This window comes from Protomyctophum bolini, assembly GCF_963924005.1.
Source record: "Protomyctophum bolini genome assembly, chromosome: 17".
Lineage (NCBI taxonomy): Eukaryota > Metazoa > Chordata > Actinopteri > Myctophiformes > Myctophidae > Protomyctophum > Protomyctophum bolini.
This window is the reverse complement of record NC_137878.1, coordinates 34,434,511-34,446,724: the sequence shown is the minus strand read 5'-3', so window position 1 is coordinate 34,446,724 and position 12,214 is coordinate 34,434,511. Positions and strand designations below refer to the sequence as shown.

General features: G+C 42.0%; 1 protein-coding gene across 3 annotated transcripts in view; it reads left to right on the top strand.

Moving 5' to 3' along the window:
• arhgef2a (Rho guanine nucleotide exchange factor (GEF) 2a) overlaps positions 1-11,429 on the top strand; it is a 39,041-nt gene extending 27,612 nt beyond the window's left edge. For 2 of the 3 annotated variants that reach the window (XM_080787800.1, XM_080787798.1), the window contains 8 exons: positions 810-998; positions 1,410-1,508; positions 2,066-2,115; positions 2,800-2,841; positions 4,218-4,268; positions 5,440-5,775; positions 6,479-6,635; positions 8,847-11,429. In XM_080787800.1, coding sequence (XP_080643926.1) covers positions 810-998; positions 1,410-1,508; positions 2,066-2,115; positions 2,800-2,841; positions 4,218-4,268; positions 5,440-5,775; positions 6,479-6,635; positions 8,847-8,917 — 995 coding nt within the window. In that variant the 3' untranslated portion in view covers positions 8,918-11,429. The remainder of the gene's footprint in view (positions 1-809; positions 999-1,409; positions 1,509-2,065; positions 2,116-2,799; positions 2,842-4,217; positions 4,269-5,439; positions 5,776-6,478; positions 6,636-8,846) is intronic. The other variant, XM_080787799.1, reaches the window with a different exon arrangement.
• The last annotated feature ends 785 nt before the right edge of the window (positions 11,430-12,214 follow it).

Genomic DNA, 12,214 nt, shown 5'->3' with positions numbered 1-12,214 from the left:
AATTTTGAGGTATTTGTACTTTACTTGAGTATTTACTAAGTAAATACTTTTGTATCTACTCCACTACATCTCAGAGGTAAATATTGTACTTTAGTTACTTTGATTTGATATGGATTACAAAATATACATTAACCACTTCAGCCCTATACAGTACATTTGAAAATAGCCGATAATCCGCCCACTCTTTTATTTTTGTCCTCCTGAAATGTACAACCTGAAGTGATATTGCCTTGTCTGTCCCTGTTTGAGTGTGGACTTGATGTCATATGTAGAAAAAGGACTATACAGAGACATTGGAGATGGTGCCACATGGAGGGGGGATGAGGGAGGGAAGAGGGGTGGAGAAAAAAAAGAAGAAATCTTGGGAACTGCTCTTGTGTCATATGTAAAAATGCTATATGTATTGTATTGCACTTTCCAAATAAAACAAATATGTTTAAAAAAAAAGAAAATAGCCGATATACAAACTCACATTGTAACGCATTGTGAGCTTGTAGACCTATAAGAAAAAACCTTTTCAAATGTTTTTTATAGGTTTATATTTGAAAACTTCATATGGGACATTCTGCATAATGAGTGGTTTTACTTTTGGTACATTTTGATGCCCATATTTGTACTTTCACTCAAGCACATTTCGAATTCCGGACTTTTACTTGTACGGGACTCGAACCCGCAATGGGCGGGCACTAGGCGTCTATAGGTGCCCGGACCGCTAGGCCAGCCCGGGCCAGTACCTCTGTACCTTTTGCACATTGTTAAAGTATTCAATCAATCAATCAATCTATCCCCCCATCCCCCTCTCTCTCTAGGTGACATCCAGCAGAAGGACAGAGAGGTATTGGAGCTGCTACAGGAGAGGGTCAACCTCTTCTCGGACCTGGTGGAGGTCACGGGGGGTCACGAGGTCACGCTGCCGCCCAACACTCGCAACCTGTTCAGGGCCGACACCCCCCAGGCCCCCCGCGCCGAGAGACTCCTACTGGACGCCATCGCAGAGGGTACGCACGCACGAGCACAGAGAAATTAACCACTTGAAATACAAGCTCTAGTCTTCTACACATTGTGAGTTTGTAGACTGGCTGTTTTCGGCAGAGATTTGGAGCCTTGGAGTAACCTGGTTTTGTCCAAAAGACTACTTAAATGTATGTTATACTGTAATGACTTGAATGACATTCAGAAAAAATAAAGATCGTCACAGTGAGAGCATAACTTATACTTTGTTAACTGGGTTACCCCAGGGGCCTATTTTACATCCTTTACTTTTACTTTTTTTTTCTCTCAACACCAAATGCCTTCAGCTACATTTTAAGTAAACACAAACAATACAATACAGTCACAAAAATGTGCCGAGTCTGTAGAAGTATTCACTGAACTGTCTCATTCAAGTGTCTATCTGGTGGGTTGTTCAGTTGACAGGTTGAGTAATCTACTGCTAGGATCCAACCTGGAGATCCCTCTGCCCTGCACCGCCAACAGCAACCTCAACCACATGGGGGCGCTCGCGATCAGTGAGTTCACTTCCACTGTTTTTGGACCCCAGAATATTTCATGTGAAGCCTCCTTACAATTACAATTTAGGCATTTGATTTCATGGACCTCCAAAACTCTGAGAGTGTACAAAGTTGTACACTCAGAGTTTCACACCTGTAAGGGACCATTTGAAACGCCCTCAAGGGAACATGGGGGTCCCTGGACCACACTTTGAGACCCACTGGTGTAGCAGAGCTACTGGTGTTTCCAGTGAGCCAACATGCACAATATCAGCACCCTGATTCTGTTTGACCAGAATGGAACAGGGCATCAATTAGTATCATCATCAACACGTGTGTGTGTGTGTGTGTGTGTGTGTGTGTGTGTGTGTGTGTGTGTGTGTGTGTGTGTGTGTGTGTGTGTGTGTGTGTGTGTGTGTGTGTGTGTGTGTGTGTGTGTGTGTGTGTGTGTGTGTGTGTGTGTGTGTGTGTGTGTGTGTGTGTGTGTGTGTGTGTGTGTGTGTGTGTGTGTGTGTGTGTGTGTGTGTGTGTGTGTGTGTGTGTGTGTGTGTGTGTGTGTGCGCCTGTGCATACAGATGGTCAGGAGGTGTTGGTCAACGGAACACACGTGTCCCCGGCAGTGAAGGTGAGCCTTTTATACACATGACGTTTTCTGACATATATTAGTCATTATTTCATCACACCTCATACTGTTAACTACTTAAGATGTTGATATTCATTTTGTATTCATCCTTATGACCCCAAATCACACCTTGGAAAGCATGAGTGTCTATTTCAAAGTGTTTTTTGACTGGGGGGTCATATTTTAACAGGAGGAATTGCCTGTCATAATTTGACCCCCCTGTATTAGGATGTATTAGGATGTTGATATTCATTAATCAGCCAACACTCCCCACTGACAGGTAGTCCCCCCCCCCCCCCCCAGAGAGGATGATATAGGGCCATGTGTGTCTATTTCAAACAAAGTGTTTTTTGACTGGGGCGTCATATTTTGACAGGAGGAATTGCCTGTCATAATTAGTTGTCATTCATCAGCCAACACTCCCCACTGACAGGTAGTACCCCTCCCCACTGACAGGTAATTACCCCCCCAAGGGCATGTGAACTCAAACCCACAATTCAACATGTGTGTTGAAGTACTGCAGTGGGGTTTGGAGATAACTCACATCAGTGGTCAGAGGTGGGCCAGAAAAGTCTGTATTAGGGCGGTTCCTTCCCGACAGAAGAGATATTGTCATTCTAACAGTTCTGTACAAGCAGTATTCTCCCATAAGAAGTGCAGTCTTTCTGATGGTTATAAACATTGTTGTTGCAGGACCACAGCGGTAGTCGAGACAAGACCCCCAGTGAGGTACAGTGATTCATGCTTGTACACATATACACATTATGTAGCATGTACACATGTACATGCTGTCAACTCTTAACATATACCCATTGGAAAAGTGCACATTAGGCAAATACTGTATAATGGTAATGTAAAAATAATTATACCACACTGCATTACAGAGTAAAGAGCCTTTCACAGCAAGCACGATAACTATAAATATTTAATTGTAATGTGACTTGTGAATAATATCACTATAGTATGTTTACGAATTATAAGGAGGATACAGAATGGTGCAGTAGGTTACCTGAGCCATCTAGTCTACTATCTAGCGTTATACCATCTATTCTATCTTCTCTTCTCCGTAAACAATTTTAAAGGGTGAGTGAGTGAGACCAAGATGTCCTTCTATTGGCTTTCAGTGTTGATGTCATTCATGAAATCACTGACAGTGATCCAAACGATATCATTCGCCATTATCGTCGTCGATATAGTTGTGGTGTGGACGATTTTTAAAGATGGAGTGCCACCATTTTTTTCCACCCTAAAACATGATCATCAGGTATTATTACAATATAAGGGGGAAGAACTTTTTCCAAAAAGTGTACAGTATTTGTTAAAATCATGCTTTTATGTGGACACGCCCACCAGTTCATTAAGTATGCCTGGTTTGCCTGGTGGGTGGTGATCCACCTGAACTGAAGCCGCACCCACAGCTGTAGTTGTATGATAAAGGGGGAGGGGTTAGGGGAGGGGCTGATAGTGTGATGTCACTATATTACTGTTTATTTCATTGGCCCGTTTGACTGTCAAGGGTTCAGCCTCCAGGAAGAAACCCTAAATACAAAGATAATACACCATTGCACATAAAAACAACTCCAGGGTGTCTAATGAAGTACGGTCACCTCATAGACACATGAAAAACTGGAAAAATAAAAAAATTGTGGCACTCCATCTTTAAAGGGCCACAGTTGTTCTTTCCGTGAATGTCTCTTTAGACCTAGAAATACAGACACAATGTGGCTTGATGTATTATGGAGACTCCATAAATACAGACACAATGTGGCTTGATGTATTATGGAGACTCCATAAATACAGACACAATGTGGCTTGATGTATTATGGAGACTCCATAAATACAGACACAATGTGGCTTGATGTATTATGGAGACTCCATAAATACAGACACAATGTGGCTTGATGTATTATGGAGACTCCATAAATACAGACACAATGTGGCTTGATGTATTATGGAGACTCCATAAATACAGACACAATGTGGCTTGATGTATTATGGAGACTCCATATTTTAACAATTCGTTTTTAACAATTAAAGAAAGTATTTTAAAGCATGAGCAATTCATGCATTTTGAATAAACTAATATAAAATAATCTGTGTTGCAGGAGATCAGCCAGAGGCTGATGAATGTCAGCGCTCATCTCCATGCGCTCCAGGTTTGTGGCTTTCATCATCATCACATTTCATGACATATATACTGTACAGGAAGTATTGCTATTGACTAGACCTACAGCATACTGTACCTTCCAATGAAATCAATCATACCCCATACAGTACATATGACAGCGAGGTTTTATTACAATGGTCTGTTCAGTGATTTTGCGAACTGACTGTATTGTCGTGAACTGCTAATCTGACTGTGACTGTGATATGGTGTAACCTAGTGTCAAGCAAGGACCTCCCCCCTACACCCCTAGGTGGGGATGATTATGTGTACAGTATGTCTAAAAGAGGGACCTACTGTACACTACAGTACACAGTATCACTTTTTAATCTGCTCTGGGGAAGGCTGAGGCCAAAACGCGTAAGCGTTCTCAATAAATGAGGAATTGCATCTGAGCTAATCTTGCATAATTTATTATTGTGTGCCGCGCTCTCCATTTTGATGCGATTTGCTTTAAAGGACAATTCCGGATTAACAATTTCCGTACCTTAATCTGATGTTATTATATCCAATAACGAGTGTTAAAAAATGACATAATTCCAAACAGAGCCCACCTCGGTGCTGGGTCATGCGCTAAATCGCTTATTTTGATCGTTCTGAGAAAAAACTAAAACAAAACTACACTGTCTGTCTTTCATAATGTCCACATACGATGCACAGTGTTTTGTCCCAAAGGGGCTTCTGTAAACATGCAAACGAGCCTATGACTGGGCTCTGTTTGGAGCTGTGTCATTTTTCACCTGTTCCACTCGTTATTAATGTAAAACGATGGTTAATCCGGAATTGTCCTTTAATTAACCCATTTTGGTGGCGGGAACCCCTTTTGGTGTTTTAAGTGTAATGTTGTACTTTAGTTATTGAAAAATAGCAGATCTACAAGCTCGAGCTTGTAGGTCTGCTATTTTTGAAAAAGCGTGAAAATGTAGTGCAAATACTTGAATACCGGTATATATTCTTTCAACGCTTTTAACTCAAATCTTTCAGATGGGGGTCGGCGGCCAATTACATATAATCTTGGGGGTCCTTGACATGAAAATGTTTGAGAACCACTGACATAGAAACATGGTTTTTAAAAAAAAAAGACATTTGTAGAATCGTTCCCTGGTCTAAATGGGTTAAGGTTTTATTATTTCCCTCCTATCATCATCTCCTGTGTGCTCCAGGGTGTGGTCATCAAGCAGGACTCCATCGTAGAGTTGTGCCTGCACCCGGAGGCCTCGGCCCAACCGCCCCCCAACCGCCTGAGGCGTTCTCTATCCCGCGACGCCACAGGGCCCCAGGGTTCCGAGCAACAGGGGCCCGGGTCCCCCATGGGCGAGCTTAATCTGCTCCAGAGGCAGCACAGCCTGCTGCAGGAGGAGCTGATGAGGCTCCGGGGGTCCGATGGCCGCCTGAAGGACAGCGAGAGGGCCCGCGCCCACCTGGAGAGGCAGGTCCGAGACATGAGAGCCAGCAGTGGCGGCGGCTCGGCCACGACGGCGGGGGAGCACTCCTCTGAGGTCAGAATGGCTTTTTGTAAATGAGTATCTGTTGGAACCAAATGTCACCAATCACCATTATGACATTTTACAGGACGATTCATTGGTGACACTAACAATTATGATTAACGATTTAATCTGTACATTTCTGTTTGCCTTTTAGGTTTGAAGATGCACAGGGCAGATATGCCAAATAACTTTAATATTCAAAGAAATGACTGACATTTAATAACACTGTCTATTACATGTACTTCATTCATGTCTAAAAGACAATGACAATGATATTATACTGTATGTCATGTCATTGCCAAATCTGGATTCTGGATGAAATCAGGATACATTTTGTGTGATTATGAATAGCAAAAGAGTAGCCTCAGTACCACTACCCAGGCTTTCATTTTCTAAATTGAAAGCCTGTGGGAACGCATTGGCCGATCTGGTCTAGAAGTGGGAGTCAACCTTTCTGGGTGGGCGTCGCTCCAAATGATGTGACGTAGCGCTGCACTAGGGGGAGAGGAGGGGCCGGGGCTGACAGACAGATCTGTGAGATCCAATCAGGGCGTGTGCAAATCTCAGTCGCGACCCACCCCTCTAGACCAGAAACACTTCACTACTTCACTACAGCTCAGGCTAGCAAAGGAGTGAATTCGAAAATCTACAGTTCTGATGCAGATTTAATCGTTAAGAAAAACTGTCCTGTTTGTTTGTATGTTTGTCGTTGCAGAGAAATGAACTTGGCCATGGCACCGACTCGCAATTGGCCAGCCAGGATTCCATCGACCAATCAGAAGATGGCCTCCAGGACTGCAGCGACGGCGAGGTGGACATGACATCAGACGAGGACGACGGGAAAGAGTCCCCACGCTCTGAGAGTCCCAGAGGTATGCGCACACACACACACACACACACACACACACACACACACACACACACACACACTTGTACTTTCTACTTCACTTCTTACTGCACATCAAGATACCAAATCAGTACTGCTATATACAATAGGGATTATGATGCACTTCGTATCACCCCAACAATGGACGGTCCCCTCCTCCTCCTGAGACCCTCTCTGTCCAGCTAAACCCAGTCTGACCCATCCACACTTCTGTGATGGTTCTGTATATTATGGGATGTGTTGATGTGGGTTTCAGTGCAGTCCCGCCTCTCTCAACCAAAGGAAGAAAATAACAGTAAATAACATGAAGAATCTCAAACTCTTCTTAGTGAGGAATGAAAGACGTACCCCCCCCCCCCCCCCCCCCCACACACACACACACACACACACACCTGCTTATATAAGGCATTGACATTTGCCATGAGGCACACAATGTCTCGTGTGTGTGTGTGTGTGTGTGTGTGTGTGTGTGTGTGTGTGTGTGTGTGTGTGTGTGTGTGTGTGTGTGTGTGTGTGTGTGTGTGTGTGTGTGCGTGTGCGTGTGCGTGTGCGTGTGCGTGTGCGCGTGCGAGAGAGAGAGAGAGAGAATGAGTGCCCTCTATCAGATGTGTGGGTGGAAAAGTCTTTCCGTTTTTCCTGTGTTACACTCATCTATCTTGTTATCTCTATCTCTCTCTCTCTCTCCACTATGCAAATGGTTTCACAGAATCATTCTAGATGTAAACTATGTACAGTATATCAGGTTGAAGGGACAATACAGTATTGCAATTGAGACATTGTTCCTCATCCATCAAACAAAATAAGAAAAATGAAATGTGTTATTTCTTCATAAACAGTGTAATCCGGCCTAAAGGTTTAGAATAGATAGAGCCTCTAATACTGCCTCCCCCTGGCCAGCTGGGGCACCTGACGGAGGGGAAAGGAACTGGTTGGAACAACGTGTTCCTTCCACGCGTTACGTCCAACCGGGGAAACTCCCCCCTGTCATGTGTAAAGAAGCAGCTTGGACTCCTCATGCATTAAAGGAAGCATGAGATCATGCTCTCCCCAGGTTTGCAGAGAGAGTGTAGAGCCCAGAATTACATTAGACAATTGACACTTGGTGAAAACATTGGGTTACAAAAATTGTGGGATAAAGATTTAGGGGAAAAAAAGAAAAAAGATCCACACCTTAGATCTACAGATTTACACCAGCAATTCCCAGCCTGTGGGCTCATGTGTTGTGAGCTTGTAGGTCCGCTATTTCCAGCAATGGAATTTGAGTAGTTTGGTTACAAACTATGATAAATTGTTATGTCACTCCTTAGTTTTCATTGATTGATTGAATACTTTTATTTGTGTGTATGGCCCTTTCTGAAACCAGTCCCTTTACTTGAAGTGCTCTCCCACGTCAGGAAGTGCCCCTCCAGCTGAAACAAGTTCCCTTGATTAGGGTGCTGGGTATAAAAAACTGAAATACACTCGCCCTCCTTGTGCAGAAACAGGAAACAGACACCATTCGTTGCCATGGTTACCATCATGCAATTGTGTTACCTGTTATTTTGTTTGTACAGTTATATTGCATTGCATCGTGTATGTTTGTGTGACATGTGGATTTCATTAATATGGACATTTAAAAGGAAATACAGCGTGACTGTCAAAAAGGACATATGGTGTTTATAAATAATGTGTTAAAAGTTGCTTTGTTTGTGTGGTTTCATTTATAGTTTTTCACAGTGGGGTAATTAAAGAGCCCTTGTGAACATCAGTTGGAGAGTTGTCTATCCTGCATCAGATGATGATTGTTTAGGAGCAGTTTATTTATCATTTATTTGTGGTGGTACTTACATTTGTAGGTCGCGTTTTCCATTCGGACAGAGAGCAGGGCTGCACAAGGCAATCGAGTCTAGATCGGCACAGACTCGCTCTTGAGGGCTTTATAAGCCACTTCCACTCAAGGCTGCTTGGTTTCGGACGACACTTAATATGGCGCAGCCTCGCGTGAACGCGCATATCGAGGGCAAGTGTGTAGGGCGAGTGGCGAGGAGCTGATTTCAGAAAGGGGGTATGTGCGTGCATATGTGCGTGCATGTGTCCCCAAACCTTTTCTGTTTTTCACTGCCCAATCTAAATAAAGCATACCGGTACATATTTTAGAACGAGGTAAATTGAAGTTGCAGAAATGAATAACATTTTAATTACTGTCTCTTGTTTCCAGATCTTCAAGATATTCCAGAGGAGAGTGAAAACGGAGCTGAACAACGCCAGGCTACCGTGTCACACTGCTAGTATGTCCCTCCTCGAAACAAAGACTCCCCACAATGGTTCCTACAGAAGACAAAGAGCTGCAGCATACTTCAAATGATCTAGAATATGCTTTTGTCTTTGGCAGGTCAATAACAATAAAACGACATTGTTGAGTCTAACGAAACCCTGCCCCAAGCTGAGAAATGCCTTGGCTTTGTTTGTAGTATGCTGCAGTGTCAACTTCTACATTTCAAAGACCCTCCCATAACCCTGAGAGTGTACAAATGGAACCAAATTTGGTTCTATTTGCAACACTCTCAGAGTGTTACAAACTCTGAGGGTCCCTGGACCCCACTTTAAGAACCACTGAACTAGGCTTAACTGTTTGTTTTGAAACAATGACTTCGGAACTAGTACTTTTAACCTTTCTGCACGTATAGAATGATTATTTCTGTGGCTTATGGCAGTCTGAATGTTTTGACTCGTGGCGATGTGTGGCCTTAACTTCAGCTTCAGTGTGGATTATCTGGATTCATAGGACTTCCGTTTCGTCGTAATCGTTGCACCAATGAGCTGTCCCCCTGTCTGTGGGTGACAGGAAGGGGAGGAGTTATGCAAAAGAGAGGTAAAAACACAAAGAGCAGCCTGGTAGCGGAACCTTAGCTACCTGTGTCTTAATGACCTGCAAATGCATTTTGTACCAAGACTTGGACCAATGTGGAAGACTGGAGTTTGTAACAAAGGTTTTGGAAATGCTGCGTAAGTGCGTATATTTTGCAGCATGTGCACACACACACACACACACACACACACACACACACACACACACACACACACACACACACACATAATAGGTATTTAGATACTTGAACGTCTGATATTTCAGTAAATTAGGATTATCCAAACCTTTTTAATGTTCATTGTGTAAATGATTTATATTTATTTTGTATTTTATTTAAGCACATAGAAAAACATGTATTCTCTTCTCTATGTATGCTGAGCATTTATCTACGTAAACCGCAATCAAACATTATCAGCAATAGGTCAATATACAGTACACTTAGATCAAATATATGTGAGGACTTCAAATATTATTTGAGTTGTACATAGAATGAAAGACATTTTACTTAGTAGAAGACATTTTAGAAGAAACAATTCTTCAAAAATAAGGCAATTCTTGAATTGTATATTCTAGATGGGAACAAAATGGTGAAGTTCTAATTTCAAACACAGATGGCAGTATTTAAATCCATTTGTCTGAAATGTGTGCAACTCATAATTTATGCTGGTGTCAAGATATTATTTCAAACAAATGACCTGTGACGGCAGTTGAATGACAACTAGCATATAGAAACTTCATTTTGATGAAGTTGTGATATTAGTTTGAAGAGATTATTTAATCTCTTAGCTGTTCTTGATTTGTGATGCATTATCAATTCAGTTCAACTGAATTAATTTGAGACCAAGCTATATTATCAGTCCAATGTATGCAAGTAAACACTGAACCTTGAACCAAACAAATGTTTTACTTGGTGACATGATGCAGTATGTTGCAAACTTGTTTACATTAGCTAAATGCTAACAATGACATTGAAAACATGTAGACAATGAAACAAGATAACAATTCAGCTGCATGGCAATAATGCATTAGTATAATAAAGTTAAAAAAAGCATTCAATAATGTGTTGTTCAAAGAGACCAAAGAGAAGGATTTGTTACAATCATGTCCTCTTTGCTACTAAAATATGTCACATCACTGGAAACACTGCCATGATTTCAGGGACCTTGAATATACTTAGGATTTTTTATTGTTTAATACATCCTAAAATGTTGGATCGTGGATTATTCAGATCTGGAAGGCCTGAAACATGACTAAATACTAAATTACTCGTACACAGTAAAATACTCAATTTAGTTGTGTACACTTTGTCAATGTGACCGAGTGTAAATAGAACCAAATGGACCCATACACTCTTGGAGTTAAATTAACACTACGGTTTAACTGTGTATGAGGCTGGCACGCATAACACATACAAGGTCAATAATTCACTTTACAGTTTATTCATGTTTTTGATCTTGAAAGGATACTTTTTAGTTTGTTTTGGAGCTTTAGAAATCACAAGATGCCATTTTGTATTTCCCAAATATATAAATGATGTGTCTTCTAATGATATGCATTTCTTCCTGCCGGTATTTTGTACTTTATTTTTCATTGTTTGTTGAATATGTACGTAAGTATGTACTGTATGTATAGTATACCAATCACTAAGGAGATCAAAGGTAACTGTCTGGAACTGGTTAGCGCCCTCTGGAGGTGATACTAGAAAGTAAATGTTTATAAAGTATCTTCTAGTCTTCAACTGCTATGAAGTCAAGTATTAAGTTCTTAGTCCGAAATGACTATTACTGAATTTACAAAGTATGTTTTCTTTTGTTTTTAAGGTGTTACTGTTTTATAACAAGACAGTATGGGACAAATAAGAGTGGTATGTGGCTCCCCCTAGTGAGACACAAAGGTATTGCTGGCAGGGGGGGAGGGGAGTGAAATAGAAAATTACCCTAAATAAATAATCTTTTCAATACTGTGCCATGTTATTTTATTTTATTCCTCAATATAGAATTGCCTTATTTCTTACAATATAACTGTATTTGGATGCAACTAACCTTATTTCTTACATCCATCCATCCAATTTCAACCGCTTATTCAGAATCGGGTTCCAACAGTTCCAACAGAGAGCCCAACTTAGCCACTTCCTCCTGAGGGATTCCGAGGCATTCCAAGGCCAGTGTGGAGATATACAACCCCCCCCATCCCCCATCGGATCCTCAAGGTCAGGTCGGGGGGCATCCTTATACTATAGATGCCCGAACCGCCTAAGTTTGTGTACCAGCATTGCTTGGCTTGGACCTGCTTCAACATCTGTATATAGGCAGCATTGAAAAGCTAGTCAAAGCTGGACTGTCATCCCTTCTCTCTCTCTCTCTGTCTGTCTGTCTGCCCCAGTCTATATTTCTCTTCGTAGTGTACATTAAATCAGTGTTTCTCCACACCTACAGGCTCCAGAACCATACTGAGCTCGGTATGACAACTGACAGAATTCTCACCTACTGAGACATCTTGTGTGGTAAAGGACACTTACAGACAAGACTGTTCCCCTGACCGAGGCGAGGATGTTGACATATAGACATAACGTCAGCTGTCTGATAGAAGAGAGTACTGAGACATGAAACCAAGGGCAGAGAGACGAGGGAAGACCAGGGAGTCGGATTTTAACTCGGGCCGACAAGGAGATCACTGGCTGAGCCGCCAGGCCTGGATGGACTTAACTGTCTCCTTCT